General features: G+C 40.7%; 1 protein-coding gene across 3 annotated transcripts; it reads left to right on the forward strand.

The window, feature by feature from the left end:
* Positions 1-2,131: 2,131 nt before the first annotated feature.
* Positions 2,132-10,622, forward strand: pax8 (paired box 8). 3 transcript variants are annotated; one of them, XM_041058958.1, is made up of 11 exons: positions 2,132-2,159; positions 4,915-5,080; positions 5,274-5,471; positions 5,685-5,761; positions 5,998-6,123; positions 6,508-6,683; positions 6,926-7,046; positions 7,298-7,537; positions 8,058-8,159; positions 9,363-9,452; positions 10,552-10,622. In XM_041058958.1, exons 1-11 carry the CDS (start codon positions 2,138-2,140, stop codon positions 10,620-10,622), a joined length of 1,389 nt encoding a protein of 462 aa, XP_040914892.1. In that variant the 5' UTR covers positions 2,132-2,137. The 3 variants fall into 3 exon arrangements, with proteins under 3 accessions (XP_040914892.1, XP_040914890.1, XP_040914891.1); XM_041058956.1 differs by having other exon boundaries at positions 2,138-2,159; positions 6,902-7,046; XM_041058957.1 differs by having other exon boundaries at positions 2,138-2,159; positions 9,366-9,452.
* Positions 10,623-13,733: the final 3,111 nt, after the last annotated feature.

Here is a 13,733-nt window from a genome sequence, read left to right on the forward strand (position 1 = left end):
TAATAACTATGACAATTAATAACAGTAAGTAAAAGTTAAAACAGTAGTTATATAACTTTAAAAAATTACAATAACAGTAATAATAGTTATAAAGTTATATTCAGAGCCACATTTATATTTTAAAATCATGGAAATGTGTTTCTTTCTTTTCAATCCTTAGATCAGACCTTAGTGATTAACTGATTCCACTGATTACTGATTTATTAATTACTTTATTTAGTTTATTGTTATGCTATTATAATGATTAGATCATTTTGTTACATTTTTGCAGCCAATTAAGAAGTAAATTCATTTTATTCACATTTAAAATGTTTAATTCTTTAACGTGATCTTCATTATCTATTTACTTATTTACTGCTGTGTCATAGCAATGATTACTACTCATTAAATTATCTGAGTTTTTAGAGATTTTTTCAAATCTCAACTTGCAAAAGGTCATGATTCGCTGAAAAAAAGTTTTTATTTAACAAAACATTGAAATTAAATTTTAAGTTACACTACATTTTCCAAATGTGTATTAGTGCCAAAAAGTTAACCCTCACTCAAACATCAAAAGGCAAAACTTAATTAAACCTGGCAACACACAGCAGGCTTCATTTCTAATCTCGTCACAGTGAAAATGTTATTAGTGACAAACCAAAATAAGTCTGAATCACACCAAACATTCCACCTTAACTTATGTGGTCAATCATCATATCCAACAGTCTGTGGCAGTCTAATGTTAATTATTTGATTTATTTTAAAGTGACACCCAGCAGGACAGGACAACACCTGACACATAAATTTTAGCATGAAGCAATTACACAATTTAAAATGAACCTTGGCTTCAATAGTTTTTTGTGATTCTTTTTCCATTTGTGTTCCTTTTTAAAGCCATCACCTATTAGTCCAACAGTCGTCCTTAATGTGCATTTACAGCACGTCCAGTCTCCAAGCCTGTGCATTAATCAAGTTACTGTCACTGTCTCCTTTTGTTAATACATCATGTTATGTTTTGCTCTTATTACTGTGAGTTTCGTGTAGCTGGATGTCCTTTAAAACGCACAGTTCATTCTGCAGGTTGGAGAGTTGTGCACTAGAAAGAGCTGAGCAGATGGAGCTTGTAAACAAGGCATACATATGGGCAACGAAAACTGCCAGACACCACATTTACAACAGACATCACATCTTTTGGTTAAGAGTCACGATCCGAATCACTTGCCATGTCTCTTAAATCCATCAGTCTTCTTTCTTTTTGTTCATTTTTTGTTTTTTTATGTCCATTCTGTTTAACAAGTCCAAGTGGGAGTAGACTATAGCCACTTGATCTTTAAGAAAAGTCCAGGAAATTATATTCATTTAATACCTGGTAGTTTGGCTCTCATTCTTTTTAAATTAGGGTTAATGTCAGGTTTTGTTCAATAGTAACTTTCTTCAAAAGGTGAATAAGAAATATAAAAACACAGAACAGAGATTCTCTCATTCACTCCAACCATGATTACCTTGCTTTTTCCACTTAGATCAAAACTGTGTTACATCATTATGCATGCATTACTCCCCAGTTTTGCTATTCAAGACCCAAAATGATATACACTGCTGGTTATAATAATTACAAAGTGATTAATGAGACCAGTCAATCCTAATTACAAAGCGCTTAATGAAGGGAAATTTTATGTGTAACAGGAGCAGCCATCTGGGTTGGCCGGGGGAAGAAAGTCTTTCGTGTTTTTCAAATACTGATTATTAAATTATAGTATTTTTACACAAATATAGAGACATTGACTTATTATGGACAGTCTTATTTATTGAAGGAACTAAAAAAATATATTTTATTGCTCTGCCAACTGGGCCTTCTGATAAAGAAACACATGCACAGGTGAATAAGGATGATACCTAGTACCTCTGTGCAGAGATTAATGAAGACACCCAGAGAGCCACAGTGAACGGCAACTGAGTACATGCTCAGAGGCATCACATAAGACAAACAGCCAGTTTCATAAAAACCCCTGTGTCCTCCTGCAGCGTGTGATCGGCAGCGCACTCAGGAGCACACTCATGCCAGACGAGGTAGGACGAGGAGTAAAAACAATTTAACTGGGACAGCGTGGAGCACAGCGTCACATTCAGCTGGTGGAGCAAGGACCAAATACTCAGGGATATGTCCAACAACACTGGAAGAGGTAAATATACAACACGAGCTGAACCGGTCCGCTCAGACTCTTGTTCTGCTGCTGACTGAACAGTTTACATTTAACATTTCTCACATTTCCTGACATTAACAGGATATGAAAAAAAGTCTTTTTTGTTTGTTAAACTTCAGCCTGTTTTTGCCATGAGAATCGTGATCTGTCTTCGTATTAATAACTGCTTCACAGACACTTTTACCCTCTGATTTACCCTTATGCAGCTTGAAGTTTGGAAAAGAATAACACTTTAAGTGCCCCTATTTAGCATTTATGATCTGTATATATAAACATTTAATAAATTACTTATAAGGCACTATAATGTGGTTGCAAGTGGGAATTAACTGTTAACATAATTAGTCATTGTGGGCATCTATAGGTGTAGGCTGGTCCATAAGCAGATAGGGAATGCCAACATAGTACACGGTTGTAACAATATAAAATATGTTGTAGTTGACAAATACTATACATTAATAAACATTTTAAAATGCTGTATTATGTGCTAAGAACTACAATATAGAGCGTAATCAACCACTTATTAAATGTTTGTATTCTGTTTTTGAATGCTAAGTGGGGACTTAAAGTGTTGCCATGTTGGGTACCAGCATGTAAGTTAAAGAATCAAATCCACATCTGAGTCTTGTGCATCATTTTCTACATATTTAAGTTTTGTTGGTTTTGAACAATGTGTAGCGGCTGGCCCAAAGGTGGATCAGTCACATTCAGCCACACTGTGAAACACTTCAAATCTCTATTGGGGATTGAAAAGTGGCATCAGAGAGAGTCATGTCTTGAATTCAGGCTGTAATTCTTGAAGGGGTAAATTGATATTTTCCTCTGGTTGTTGTGCAGGATATTAAGGAAGTTAATTAGATGGCACTTATAGCTCTCAGATAAAAATTTAGAACAAGCCGCTTCAGCTGGGTCAGTCATGGAGCAGCATCTCTCCATCTGTCTCTCACTATCCGTCTATCTGTTTTGTTTTTTGGTGTGCACGCCGTGTCTATGCGCGTGCCTGCGTGCTCATCCCCCCCCGCCCCCGGGTTGCTCCCCTTTAATATCCTGCAGGTTGATGAAGCTTGGCGGGGAGATTTTTTTCCACACTCCGCTGGCAGCGTTAATAGAGGCTGCCCCCTCCTCCCCTCCCCTCCCTCCTTCCCTGCCTCCCTCGGCCTCGTCCGGCCGCTGTTTGATGTGGAAATGAAAGCTGGGAAAAGGCTGAGAGGAAGAAGTGGCTCAATGGGTTAAATTAAAAGCAATGGTGTTCTTGCGGAGTCACCGCCGCGTGCAGTCCACAGAGGCCGCGGGTGCTACGCAGCGCGCGCTCTGTCTGTCGGTGTTTACCGGGAGAAGTTGTGATTCTCCGGTAGCAGCTGAGACAGAGCTGGTTTAGATCAGTGCAGGCGAGCAGATCCTCTTACAACATATTTTACATTTTCGGAGATCACACATGCTGACAGTGTTTTAGCTGTCTGACCTCACATTATTTTCAGCATGTGTTTAAATATTTACACTAATATCAAGACGACACGACATTAGCAATAATAAATTATGAGATTAATATGTAGTTAATGCATGCAAATACGCAAAAGCATATTTACTTTATGTGTACAGACATAAAAATGAGCAATGTGTCATAGTTTTCACAAATATTACTGAGAACAGATTCATGATAATATAAATAAACGCTATTTGTGTATCTTATATAAATCTATGTCTCTGTGTATAGCAGTGTGTTTAAATAAGGAAAAATCCAGAATGACTGTTTTCTTAAGTAAAGGACATGTTTCCATATAATCTCTGAGCACAGTATAACAGTCACCTTCAGTGAAGTCAACTGAGCGTCATGGTTCAACCCTGACAAAAAAATTAATTAGTGGTATGTAGATTAGAATTATGAGAGTAAGCCTGTCCTTTTTATTAATAACAAGTCAGTTAGCCTGTAAGTAATCAAACAATCTCCAGTTTAAAAGTTTGGGCTTTGCTGTTTGTAGGTAAAGTCAAATAGGGCCATAGTACAACAACCTGACAGTTTAATATGACTTAATATCACATTTTTAAGTTATAGCAAGTTCTTCTTTTATTCCTCCATTTCAAATAAATGTAAATATCAGTCTTCTCCATAACCTTCATGTTTGCTCGGTTCATTTAAGGTTTGTTTCTCTTCACTGCTGTCCTCTTGTCTTGTGTCCATCTTTCTTTTTAATGTAAAACTTAATTACCCTCCTGACCACACCTGCACTACTACAGTTTATCAGCCTGTTGAAGGGTTTATGAAGGTAATTTTGAAAGATTCAATTTGGCTTGTTTTAAGGGAAATGTGATGTTCCGTTTGTAAGAAAATGAACACTTCTGCTCTGTACATTTTACTTTTAGCTGGGGTTTTTTTGTTTTGTTTTTTTTTTTTAGGCTCTGTTTTGACAGCTTCTTTTTTTTCTTCCAAAAGCATTTATTATAGTTCACACAAGTTCTGTGCTTGTGTGAATGTCCACACATTTGAATGGGGAAAGCTTGCAGGGAACTAGATTAGAGTCTTTGGTTTAGTTTCACCACAGTTGTTTTTAATCATAGGCTAAAATAGTTTGTCTTCACACAAAGCGACAGGGGCTATGATTAACTTAGTATCCCCAAAAGTATAAACAAACGTGTGTGTGTGTGTGCTACTTTTCATACTGCAGTGCGGTGATGTTGGCATGTCTAGGGTCTCAGGTTCCATGACATTTATGAGTGTTCATCCCCCCTCCTCCCCCAGGTCATGGGGGTCTTAACCAACTAGGTGGAATGTTTGTCAATGGCCGTCCACTTCCGGAGGTGATCCGGCAACGCATTGTGGACATGGCCCACCAGGGGGTTCGGCCCTGTGACATCTCCCGGCAGCTCAGAGTCAGCCACGGCTGCGTCAGCAAGATCCTGGGACGGTAAGTACACCAACGAGCACCTTACTCAACTTCTTGTTACGGTGGAGCAACCTGTTCTTGTTCTTTGACCTCTGAAAGTCTGTTTACTTATCAGGGACACTTTGGTCTCTAATGCCTTAAGCAATAATTAAAATCCTTAACTTCCTTTACTGAAAAAGAAAAAGTCCTTTACAACCTCCTTTTTTTCTCTCAGCTACTACGAGACAGGCAGCATCAAGCCTGGTGTGATTGGTGGCTCCAAGCCCAAGGTGGCCACCCCAAAAGTTGTGGAGAAGATTGCAGAGTACAAAAGGCAAAACCCCACCATGTTCGCTTGGGAAATCAGGGACCGACTGCTGGCAGAGGGAGTGTGTGACGGAGACACAGTGCCCAGCGTGAGCTCAATTAACAGGTGACAAACTGAATTATGAATGAAATCATGTTAGAGCCACTGCAGCTCAGCAGTCAGGGTGTTCGAGGAAAGGTGGATGAGTGCAAACAAGTACAGCATAGGGGTTATGAAAACAGCCACTGGAGAAAACTGATATTCCTGTGCATCTTATTTGACATGTTATCATTACGGCAATACTTACACCCAAACAACTGTTTTTTTTTTTTGTTTCAGAATAATTCGAACAAAGGTCCAACAGCCGTTCAATCTGCCTATGGATGGCAAAGGCCTGAGTCCAGGACAAACCTTAAGTAAGTCTGTACCATTCACAAACACATGCACAGTGAAGGTTACACATCATCATCATCCATATCACCAAGCATTAGCGTGTGATGCTGAAGGATTAAGGTTAAAGATAGAGTGTGTGCTCATTGCTCTGTAGGATTAAAGCTCGTGACCTTGTGGTAACAGGAACACTGAGATGTATAGTATCATTTCCGCTCTCCGTCTCAGAACTGTCTGTTTTTGTTTTTCCTCTCCGTCTCAGTCCCCAGTTCAGCAGTCACCCCTCCCGAATCTCCTCAGTCTGACTCATTGGGCTCCACCTACTCCATCAGCGGTTTGTTGGGTATACCCCATCCCAGCGCCGAGGGCAAGAGGAGCCACGATGACAGTAAGAATTACATCAAACGAATGAGACACCACGCGTCAGTGCAAGTTTGTTTTGTTGTGACGGTGCATGGAACCAAGTCTATCAGATATAAATCAACATGAAAGATGGAAGAGGCCGTTACTATTCCTACCAAAACAGAGAAAACTGAGAAAAATGTGGCTCAAAAGCAATTTTTACATAAGTAATTTCCAAACACAAGCACTTAAACCCAGCTTCTTTTTTCTCTCGTTAATGTTGCAAGCCCTGCTTTGAAACCCTGCATGCAGTCGTTTACTCTAAGATATCACATTTTTGAAAGCTGAAAAACACTCTGCGAAAATAACTCTGTCACAAGTGAAAGGCTGAGGGGCATCAAATTTCTCTGTCCCCCTCGGTGTCTCACAGGTGACCAGGACAGTTGTCGGCACAGTGTGGACTCTCAGGGCAGCGGGGGCGTCCCGAAGAAACAGATGAGAGTGGATCACTTCTCAGCAGCCTCGCAACATCTGGACTGTGGGTTTGAGCGTCACCACTACCCACCAGACTCATTCAGCTCAGCTTCCAGCAGCAAGACAGATCAGGTAGCAGCACACAGCAAATAACTCATGTTCAATATACTGTGAAACATTGGCAACTGGAAACACAAAGTAAATATGGAATTAATACTCAAACACAGCTCTAATGTGGTTTCTCTACTATTTGGAACTGTAAATTACAAAATAATAATAGTCATAATACTGTCTTTGCTTTTTTTAACTTGCACACATGCACATTTACGCCTTCCACTTGCCACCAATAGCTAACCGCTGTTCATCATCCCCAGACTTTGTACCCGCTGTCCCTTCTCAATGGCAGCCTAGACGAGGCCAAGACCAGCCTCTCAACATCCACCTCCACCATTGGACGGAACCTGACAGCGCACCAGAGCTACACCATGGTGACTGGTGAGACTCTTAATGTTAGATGATGATGCCCTTTGACTTCCACCAAGCACATGGCACAAAGTTCTCTTAGCATCAGCATCTTTTAGGCTATTGCACAATTCTGAAACCACCCACTCCTTGTTTGTTTTTGACATGTCACTCTTTTTTTTTTTTTTTGTTGATAAGTTTGCACTTCCACTCATGTGCACCATTCCTTTTCATTTTCTCACCCAACCGCCCTCCTTGCTGCACACTGGCTGTCACCACCTCAGAGCCCCCACAGCCCCTTCCCCTCTGTCTAAAACAGGAAATGTCCCCAGAAGTGACCAGCACAAGCCCGTCCCCAAACATGGCAGTGTCAAACCTGGCATTCATGGAGCTGCAGGCACTGCAGAAACCAGTCTCTGTCGGCAGCAACAGCTGTAGCTCCAACCATTTCACAAATGCATTCAACTCATTCTCCCATCATGCACCAGTGTACGGGCAGTTCAGCGGCCAGTCTGTCATCTCAGGTAATGCAGACGTCCATCTCATTCATGTTCATACTCATAACAAGGGTATTTGCATTTGTGTTTGCATGGAACTTCAGTGTAGGGCTGCAACTAATGATTAATGTCATCACTGATTAATTTGCTGTTTAATGAATTTTTCAGTTAATCGTTTGGTCGATGAATTGTCAGAAAATAGAGAAAAAAATCTCATTTCAAAATCTTATTTTATCTGACCAAGAGTCCAAATCTCTAAATTATTCATAGTACTAGAAGAGACGACAAAGACAACCAACAACTGTTCACATGTGAGGAGCTAAAACCACTGAATTTTAAAAACTCTTCATTGAAATTACAGAAATTGCTGGTCTGACAATCAACCAATCTGTTAATCGACTGATAGTTTCAGCCCTGATTCAGTGTATTTTCTCCACAGCAAAATAAAACCTTAACCTAGAGCATTTCATAGCTGTAACAAACGTAAAATAGTGACTTTAACTTCCATCTTGGCTCTAAAGGTGTGCGTTTCGGTGTGTGTTTTCAGGACGTGACATGGTGAGCTCCACCCTGCCAGGATATCCACCTCACATTCCCTCCCCTGCCCAGACAGGATACTCCTCCTCTGCCATCACAGGCATGGTAGCAGGTAAGGGAACTATGCATGACCAAAAATATAAATAGAATGAAGAATTAAGTATAAAATAGAAATCAGAAATGAATGAATAAGTCAAACAGGTAGAGAGGAAGTGAAGACAGGAAGAAAAGGAATAAAGAGAAAGAAAAGGCTGTGATGGAGGCTTGTAGATTAACAGGGAGACAGGCTGAGTTAATGAGTAGACTTGCCAGGGTGGTGAACTGTGTTGTGTGTGTGCGTGGGTGCACATGGGCCCAGGGGGTACAGGGAACAGGCTGGGGGTTCCGGCCTGCTGCCCATATGATCCACCCCCCCCCCCCCCCCCCACACACACACACACACACACCCACACACCCAGACACCTCTGACCACCCATCGCCATGGGAACCAGGGGGCCCGGGAGGGAGATGCAGGGGTGGGCGGAGGGGGTGTAAAGCCTGGGTATGAACGAAGAGGAGGCAGTCTTTGTGGTGTGTGTGTTGTGTGCATGTACGTGCGCATTTGTGTGGGTTTCTGTCTGTGTGTCTATGTCAAGATGCCTGCATATGACCAGACAGAGAGTGTGTGTGTATATGTGTGTGATGTGCCTTTTTTATTTGAAGTCTGCCCTCCGAAGCGCGAAATGAGAGGGTCTGATTTATTATTTTTCTGGTGGGCTCGCTGTGAGGAAGCGTTGATACACAATTACTGAGTGAAAGGGGGGCGGTGGGGGGGTTAGGACAGGAGGAGGAGGTGGGGAGCTCAGGGATTCATTCCAGCCAACATAATTACCAATTAGATATTGGAATGTTTAAAAAAAAAAAAAAAGATTTAAAAAAAAGAGAAAGGAGTGCCAGAAAGCAGGAAGTGTAGGATGGAGAGGAGGAGGAGGGCATTTCAGAGGGCAGAGGCTGAACGACGCAAGGGGGCCGAGAGCTGAGGAAAGAGGGCGTCGAGGGGCTAGCTGCATGCACGCACCACTGGGCCGAGGGATTTTACCCTCAGCCATCCACCTGCACCACAGATTAATGGTTTACAGGCTGCACTAACTGTTGGTGAATTATGAGCCAAGGCTGGGCAGATGCAGGCACACACACAAACATCCCGACTCTATAGAGCTCTCGGCCATGACTTAGCTTTTCCTTTTAATAACGAATGTCTTCTTTGTTGTTTTGGTGTGTTTTATCTGCCAGATGAGAGTGTTTGATTAAGTGTTTGTTTTTTTTTTTCTTCCAGCAGGCGCAGACTACACTGGTCAGTCCTACAGCCATTCACCCTACACCTCCTACAGTGAAGCCTGGAGGTTCACCAACTCCAGCATACTGGGTGAGTAAGGACACATTGACAGTGTGTGTGTGTGTGTGTGTGTGTGTGTGTGTGTGTGTGTGTACTGCACTTATGTTGTTTGTTTACTGCTGACAACCTCATGCGTCTACCACCTTATCTCTGAATATATTTAGTTTATTTATATGGTAATGAACTTGACCTTCACAGTAAAAGGCAACTCTTTTAGATGGTGAAATGATTTTCAGGAATATCTACATGAACTCATAAAACTTGCCTGAGAATTTAGAAGAACTCACTTCTGCTGACCTTATGATTCACAAATATTTTGTCATGACGAGAATTTAAATGACCAACGAGGTGCATATATTGCTTTGCCCCCCCCTCAATTGACACCATTAGTCACATTACTGACTAGGTATTACTTGAAGCTCTGTGCCCCAGATGACTTTAATATGAGTTTTAGGCAATTATATTTATCCATTTAGCCACACAAGTTCAATTTAAGGTAAGAAACCTCTTTTACAGCATAAAAAGTTGCAGACAAAACAATATAAAATCAGGCAAAAAACAAACCAGTACTACAAAGGCAACATTTACTAAATGCACAATCAAATATCACAGTTTAAAGTCCTTTTACAGACTATTCCAGAAAATTGTTTTCCATCTCTGTTCAAAAATTACATTTAGATTTAAAATTTGTCATTTGTGGCATACTGATCGGGTTCAGTTCACAGCAAACTGAGGAGAAACCTTCAGGTATAAGTCACAACAATCAGTTCCACCTGATATAAGGGACATACAGCAGACCTGGGTCTTGTAGTCTGTCTTATTACCAGAGATACAGAGGTGAAGTTAAAAACTGGGATCCAAAATTTTACAAACAAAAATGATAGTTATGAGGAAAAATCGACTGGTGTATATCAGCTCTTCAGGGAAAATAAAAACGTCCTGCTTATCTTTCTGATTCCTTGTGAGTCACGAGTGAGGTTCAAACTGGGTCCACTCGCAGCACAAACAGTCCAAGCGGCTCAGACATTCAGCTCGACCATCTGCTGTAAAACCTCAGATAAGATGGATAAAGAAAGTCTGATCCACCACCTCCATCGACACCTTCCTCCATCTGTGTCTCCCCCCGCAGGTTCTCCCTATTACTACAGCTCGGCCTCCCGCACAGCTCCTCCGTCTGCAGCCGCCTACGACCACCTCTAGTCCCTGCTGCGTGGGCGAACTCGGTGCTGAAGAACTTCACATCAGCTGATACATCTGATGACGGAACAAGGCATGAAAGTCAAAGCGGGATGTGGACTTGAGACTCTGCTGACGAACCAGCAACACATTTTATTTTTATTTTTTTTTTTTTACATCACCTCATGGTCTACCACACCTATTTCTGGGTTATTTATTTGTCAGTACTGATACCATTTCCCAGGGGTAACTCTGACTCACGCATGTTTACACATTGCTAACACTGAACTCCTCGCAGGGCCTGTTTCCAGAGACTCAGCCTGACGTCTCTCATCAAGGTGCATATTTTCAGTATATAGATCTCTTTAACGCTGTTTTGGCCAAAGACTTTCTTTCTCGCACATCTGCAACTTGACTCCACTGATTCAGTGAGTAGGGATATGCAACTTCTTTATACTGAACTATGCCTGCTTTGGTTTACATTGCTTTTTTTTTTTGCTTGTGAATCCTGTCCTATCACCACAAATTAATTCCTTTTCTTGACCTGTCTGCTTGCAAATTAATATTTGTGATTTGTTTTCACTGTAAATTCAAATTTTAAGAGCTTCCCTGTAGTGAACATAGACTAAAGGGTGACACATTAAATCACAATTAAAAACAAAATGACCACGTAAGCCCCTCAAAGACAATTAACGTATCTGTTTAGCAATATGTACATATTGTAAATGATGAATTACTTATGGGGAAGTGATGCAATTTTACTCAGAGAATGACTGTTGAGGGAGGGGGATGATGGTGATTTGGCTACTAAAACCAACAAGGCTTGAAATACATTTGTTTTGCTTCAGATAAATTTAGTTTGTTGTCATGCTGATGTTCTGATGTTTGGTAAGAACTGTGACTATTTTTTCTTATACTGTTATTAATATTATTGCAGATGTAAATAATGAATTTCTAAAGAATTATTTTAATTAAAGCATGACAAATTTATTACTGGTTTCTCTGTTGTCTTTTGAAAGGTTGCTTCTAAAACTTTTTTTTTCTTTACATAATTACAGTTTAGGTGCACGGTACTGAAATTATGATATATTATGTGTTTAAAATGCACTATTAGTACAGTATAACTTCTTACAACCAGGCAACTAATTTCATGACCTGAAGTTCCTTTTTTAAATAATAAATTTTATTATTATTATTATTATTATTATCATCATTATTATTATTATGTGTAGTTATAGCCAAGTATTTACACATTAGTAGGCAGCTGCTTAACCTGAAATGTTGCATATTTTTTTGCAACTCTCAGCATTTTAAAAGGACGAAATCAATGATCCCGAAAACACGCGCATCTGTTTAATTTCTTTTTTTATTTTCTGCATCATGTAGTTTTATTTGCAATTATTTCGTCCCTCTTTGAGGCCTCATTATTGCAGCGCGTTAACGAGGCTACGGTTCGACGGTGCCGCGGCCCACCTGGTGCCACCGCGCGGGACCCAGCACGCGAGGATGATGGAGAGGAAGGCCGCGCGCTCCCTGAACCACACCTACAGCACGTGAAACCGGGTGCTTAGGCTCCCGCTCAGACAGTTGGATTTACACTGGACACACAGTGTCACTATATATGTAATTAATGCCGCGACGAAAAAAAAATTAAATAATAATCATAATAATTAATGCTCTTGTAGACAAAACACGCCAAAAACGTTTGTTTCTTATCTTTACCTAAATCATCTATTTTTACCCTGTAAAAGATATAGGCTACATAAAATATGATATGACTTTAATATGAATATAGTTAACAAATCAGCTCACGACAGAGGTCATTAAGCAGGTGCTCTGGAACTTTCAATCATAGTACCTGATCTTCCTCAGCAGGAAAATTTGCTATGGAATCACACATATGTGATGTGAGTAATAATGAATGTATAATCAGGCCAATAAATGATATATATAATATTTGTAATGTAGTTTAAATTAATTTTTTAAAATGTGTTTCATAATATACCAACCAAAATGTATGTTATTTTTTGGTTTTGTTTACTTAGCATTTACTCACTGTGTGTCAGTTTTCGACCCAATAAAAACAAACACATTTTTGTTGTATAGGTTTTGTTTTTGTCCCTTTTTTTATTATTTAAAAGAAACCTTGGGATTTCTAGCAGTGGGGAAAACAAATGTGCACTTGAACTTGATTCAATTTTCCTCTGTTATGGAGGCTACTGTTTGGTCTCATTAGACCATTGTAACCTCTGCAGTAATTTTCAGTTCGCAAACTTCTGTGTGGTTCATGGCCTAATTCATCATTAAAGAAACCCTCAAACCTAATTACATAACTGTGGAATCAGACTGTATGAAAGCTTTTGTCTTACTTCTAAGACAGTCACTTAAAGTCCTCAATATCAGTTCAGTCAGACCAGTGTCTGTCTGCTGATGAAAATCAGTTCTGACATCTTGCTGTTTACAGTATGCACGTCTCTTTCTCTCTGTCTCTCCAAGCCTTCACTCTCCTCACATTTCAACATTTTCCTGACTCACCTCTTTACGCCCCTATCCCTCTCCTGCAGCCACACTACTGCAACGTGTACCGCCCTGTAAACTTTAAACAATAACTGCACTTCATCCCATTGTTGTCCAAGTGGCCTGGCCCGCTCCAGACAGCCCATCAACTGACTGGACACTCATTCTTTCCGGTTCCCTGCTCAGGCATGCAGAAACACACACATCCATATACATTCATACATGCAGAGGAGCTTTCAAGTGGATGTGCCTCACAGGGACACACACAGACCTTTTAACTGAACCCAGTTTCAGATTCCTCAGCCAGCTGACGGCTGGCCAGAGACATAACGGCAGCAAACGTTAAACATTACCAGTCTCACAGCCAAAAGAGTAAAAAACAAAACATTATACTGCTACACACAAGGCACAGCAGAAATAACTCCTCTCTGTCTCTCTCTGGGCCTATTAGCGAGGAGGTTTCGGGCCACAGTGCTTCTGGTAATGAGCCCGGCAGCACAATACAGGCACCGGGCCGGAACAGCTGAGGGCAGACAAAGCTGGCAGGACGGGGCGACTGGGGCTTACTACATTTAACACAGAGCCATACTAACACTGTGTGTGTGTGTGATAGAGAGA

This window comes from Toxotes jaculatrix, chromosome 16 (genome assembly GCF_017976425.1).
Source record: "Toxotes jaculatrix isolate fToxJac2 chromosome 16, fToxJac2.pri, whole genome shotgun sequence".
Taxonomy (NCBI): Eukaryota; Metazoa; Chordata; class Actinopteri; family Toxotidae; genus Toxotes; species Toxotes jaculatrix.

Coding starts and splice junctions, on each gene's coding strand:
- pax8 (XM_041058956.1), top strand. CDS start 2,138: ATGTCCAACAACACTGGAAGAG. Junction 2,160..4,914: donor GTCCAACAACACTGGAAGAG/GTAAATATACAA, acceptor CTCCTCCCCCAG/GTCATGGGGGTCTTAACCAA. Junction 5,762..5,997: donor GAGTCCAGGACAAACCTTAA/GTAAGTCTGTAC, acceptor TCTCCGTCTCAG/TCCCCAGTTCAGCAGTCACC.